Source organism: Salvelinus namaycush, unplaced genomic scaffold (genome assembly GCF_016432855.1).
Source record: "Salvelinus namaycush isolate Seneca unplaced genomic scaffold, SaNama_1.0 Scaffold1500, whole genome shotgun sequence".
Taxonomy (NCBI): domain Eukaryota; kingdom Metazoa; phylum Chordata; class Actinopteri; order Salmoniformes; family Salmonidae; genus Salvelinus; species Salvelinus namaycush.
The window spans coordinates 46,466-51,133 of NW_024058232.1; the positions used below are offsets into that span (position 1 = coordinate 46,466).

Here is a 4,668-nt window from a genome sequence, read left to right on the forward strand (position 1 = left end):
TTTGTGCCGTGGCGGAGATCTTTGTGGGCTATACTCGGCCTTGTCTCAGGATTGTAAGTTGGTGGTTGAAAATATCCCTCTAGTGGTGCGGGGGCTGTGCTTTGGCAAAGTGGGTGGGGTTATATCCTTCCTGTTTGGCCTTGTCCGGGGGTATCATCGGATGGGGCCACAGTGTGTCCTGACCCCTCCTGTCTCAGCCTCCAGTATTTATGCTGCAGTAGTTTCTGTGTCGGGGGGCTAGGGTCAGTTTGTTATAACTGGAGTACTTCTCCTGTCTTATCCGGTGTCCTGTGTGAATTTAAGTATGCTCTCTCTAATTCTCTCCTTCTCTCTTTCTTTCTCTCTCTCGGAGGACCTGAGCCCTAGGACCATGCGTCAGGACTACCGGGCATGATGACTCCTTGCTGTCCCCAGTCCACCTGGCCTTGCTGCTGTTCCAGTTTCAACTGTTCTGCCTGCGGCTATGGAACCCTGACCTGTCCACCGGACGTGCTACCTGTCCCAGACCTGCTGTTTTCAACTCTCTAGAGACCGCAGGAGCGGTAGAGATACTCTTAATGATCGGCTATGAAAAGCCAACTGACATTTACTCCTGAGGTGCTGACTTGCTACACCCTCGACAACTACTGTGATTATTATTATTTGACCATGCTGGTAATTTATGAACATCTTGGCCATGTTCTGTTATAATCTCCACCCGGCACAGCCAGAAGAGGACTGGCCGCCCCTCATTGCCTGGTTTCTCTCTAGGTTTCTTCCTAGGTTTTGGCCTTTCTAGGGAGTTTTTCCTATCCACCGTGCTTCTACACCTGCATTGCTTGCTGTTTGGGGTTTTAGGCTGGGTTTCTGTACAGCACTTCAAGATATTAGCTGATGTACAAAGGGCTATATAAAATAAATTTGATTTGATTTAATGGATGGATCCAGCCAAGAGCATTACAGACAGCCATGGATGGATCCAGCCAGGAGAACTACAGACAGCCATGGATGGATGCAGCCAGGAGAACTACAGACAGCCATGGATGGATCCAGCCAAGAGCATCACAGACAGACAACCATGGATGGATCCAGCCAAGAGAACTACAGACAGCCATGGATGGATCCAGCCAGGAGCATCACAGAGACAGCCATGGATGGATCCAGCCAAGAGCATCGCACAGACAGCCATGGATGGATCCAGCCAAGAGCATCACAGATAGACAGCCATGGATGGATCCAGCCAGGAGCATCACAGAGACAGCCATGGATGGATCCAGCCAGGAGCATCACAGAGACAGCCATGGATGGATCCAGCCAGGAGCATCACAGAGACAGCCATGGATGGTTCCAGCCAAGAGCATCGCACAGACAGCCATGGATGGATCCAGCCAGGAGCATCTGTCTCATCCATACACTGTGTTTCCATAATCTACCAAAACAAGACACTTCTGTACTGTCTTCTTATTTAAACAGGTCAACATGTGAGTGGGCCAGTTAGTTTTTCATGGATCTGTGCACTAGCTAGCTTGCTATCTTTGCTTTAAAAAAAAAAAAAATATCCTAGCAACATAACATGACAAAACGTTGTATACTTTAGTAGCTACTCATTCACATGCATCACTGAAGCCCACCCGTCATGATGCAGTAACACACCAGTGGTGTCAGTGGACTTGGTGCCCACATTGACTGCGGGCACAGAGCCGTTTGTTTTGCCTCAGTTTCATGGTGACTCTTCTACTGTTGGTAGCCATCTTCATCATTTAGGACAAGGTGAGGCATATGACTGAAGCACCAGTCTGCTGTACCACTTTCTTCCCATCTTCCAGCATTTTGACCAAACATGCCGGTTAACAGTGTACCTCCACCAGGCCTTTACACCACCGGGCCGTTCCACCACCGGGCCGTTCCACCACCGGGCCGTTCCACCACCGGGCCGTTCCTCCACCAGGCCTTTACACCATCGGGCCGTTCCCACCACCGGGCCGTTCCTCCACCGGGCCTTTACACCATCGGGCCGTTCCCACCACCGGGCCGTTCCACCACCGGGCCGTTCCTCCACCAGGCCTTTACACCATCGGACCGTTCCCACCACCGGGCCGTTCCTCCACCAGGCCTTTACACCATCGGGCTGTTCCCACCACCGGGCCGTTCCCACCACCGGGCCGTTCCTCCACCGGGCCGTTCCTCCACCAGGCCTTTACACCATCGGACCGTTCCCACCACCGGGCCGTTCCTCCACCAGGCCTTTACACCATCGGGCTGTTCCCACCACCGGGCCGTTCCACCACCGGGCCGTTCCTCCACCAGGCCGTTCCACCACCAGGCCGTCCCACCACCAGGCCGTTCCACCACCAGGCCGTTCCTCCACCAGGCCGTTCCACCACCAGGCCGTCCCACCACCAGGCCGTTCCACCACCAGGCCGTTCCTCCACCAGGCCGTTCCACCACCAGGCCGTTCCACCACCAGGCCGTTCCTCCACCAGGCCGTCCCACCACCAGGCCGTTCTTCCACCGGGCCTTTACACCATCGGGCCGTTCCTCCACCGGGCCGTTCCTCCACCAGGCCTTTACACCATCGGACCGTTCCCACCATCGGGCCGTTCTTCCACCGGGCCTTTACACCATCGGGCCGTTCCTCCACCGGGCCGTTCCTCCACCAGGCCTTTACACCATCGGGCCGTTCCCACCACCGGGCCGTTCCACCACCGGGCCGTTCCTCCACCGGGCCGTTCCACCACCGGGCCGTTCCACCACCGGGCCGTTCCACCACCGGGCCGTTCCACCACCGGGCCGTTCCACCACCGGGCCGTTCCACCACCAGGCCGCTCCACCACCAGGCCGCTCCACCACCAGGCCGTTCCACCACCAGGCCGCTCCACCACCAGGCCGTTCCACCACCAGGTCGTTCCACCACCAGGTCGTTACACCACCAGGCCGTTCCTCCACCAGGCCGTTCCTCCACCAGGTCGTTCCTCCACCAGGCCGTTCCACCACCAGGCCGTTCCACCACCAGGCCGTTCCACCACCAGGCCGTTCCTCCACCAGGCCGTTCCACCACCAGGCCGTTCCACCACCAGGCCGTTCCACCACCAGGCCGTTCCTCCACCAGGCCGTTCCACCACCAGGCCGTTCCTCCACCAGGCCGTTCCTCCACCAGGCCGTTCCACCACCAGGCCGTTCCACCACCAGGCCGTCCCACCACCAGGCCGTTCCTCTCTTGACGTCAAAGCCACAATGTATTATTCGTCTATGATAATGTAATTCAAAATGACAAAATTTAATTGTATATATATGTTGAACTTTTGCATAAAAAAACATTTTGATTGAATATCATCAACCTACATCGTTAGATTTGTGGAAATATACTGTGCAACCTGTCCTTTAATTGAAGGGCCTACTGCTATTTGACAAGCCCTGTCATTTCAGCCCCTGACATTGATACACCCCTGACCTGGACTGGGACTCAGAGTCCCTCAGACATCACCCTCTCCCTCCTCCCCCTCTCCTCTCAGGGGGAACTAGTCCCTCAGACCTCACCCTCTCAGGGGGAACTAGTCCCTCCCCCCCTCTCCTCCCAGGGGGAACTTGTCCCTCTCCCTCCTCACCCTCTCCTCTCAGGGGGAACTAGTCCCTCTCCCCCTCTCCTCTCAGGTGGAACTTGTCCCTCTCCCTCCTCACCTCCTCTCGGTGGAACTCGTCCTTCTCCCTCCTCCCCCTCTCCTCTCAGGGGGTACTCGGCCCTCTCCCTCCTCACCCTCTCCTCTCAGGGGGAACTCGTCCCTCTCCCTCCTCCCCCTCTCCTCTGGACGGAACTAGTCCCTCTCCCTCCTCCCCCTCTCCTCTCAGGGGGTACTCGGCCCTCTCCCTCCTCACCCTCTCCTCTCAGGGGGTACTCGGCCCTCTCCCTCCTCCCCCTCTCCTCTCAGGGGGTACTCGGCCCTCTCCCTCCTCACCCTCTCCTCTCAGGGGGAACTCGTCCCTCTCCCTCCTCCCCCTCTCCTCTGGACGGAACTCGTCCCTCTCCCTCCTCCCCCTCTCCTCTCAGGGGGTACTCGGCCCTCTCCCTCCTCACCCTCTCCTCTCAGGGGGTACTCGGCCCTCTCCCTCCTCACCCTCTCCTCTCAGGGGGAACTCGTCCCTCTCCCTCCTCCCCCTCTCCTCTCGGCGGAACTAGTCCCTCTCCCTCCTCCCCCTCTCCTCTCAGGGGGTACTCGGCCCTCTCCCTCCTCACCCTCTCCTCTCAGGGGGAACTCGTCCCTCTCCCTCCTCCCCCTCTCCTCTCGGCGGAACTCGTCCCTCTCCCTCCTCCCCCTCTCCTCTCAGGGGGTACTAGTCCCTCAGACCTCACCCTCTCCTCTCAGCGTAACTCGTCCCTCTCCCTCCTCCCCCTCTCCTCCCAGGGGGTACTAGTCCCTCAGACCTCACCCTCTCCTCTCGGCGTAACTCGTCCCTCTCCCTCCTCCCCCTCAGCTCTCGGCGGAACTAGTCCCTCTCCCTCCTCCCCCTCTCCTCTCAGGGGTTAATGGACGGTGGAAGAATGTGTAGAGAGGAAGTGTGTTTCCTCCAGGCGTATAGCAGCTCACAGAGGAGAGGAGAAGCTGAGAGACGACAGGCTGTCAGATGACAATGGGGTCCAGGACAGGACATAAGTGTCGCCCCAGGGAGCAAGGAACACTCCTCACCCCTCCA

General features: G+C 58.0%; 1 protein-coding gene across 1 annotated transcript; it reads left to right on the forward strand.

Annotated features, from left to right (window-relative positions):
* The first annotated feature begins 1,819 nt into the window (after window positions 1-1,819).
* Window positions 1,820-4,465, forward strand: LOC120036892 (basic proline-rich protein-like). Its single transcript, XM_038983186.1, has 4 exons — window positions 1,820-3,215; window positions 3,747-3,908; window positions 4,025-4,186; window positions 4,380-4,465. Exons 1-4 carry the CDS (start codon window positions 1,820-1,822, stop codon window positions 4,463-4,465), a joined length of 1,806 nt encoding a protein of 601 aa, XP_038839114.1.
* The last annotated feature ends 203 nt before the right edge of the window (window positions 4,466-4,668 follow it).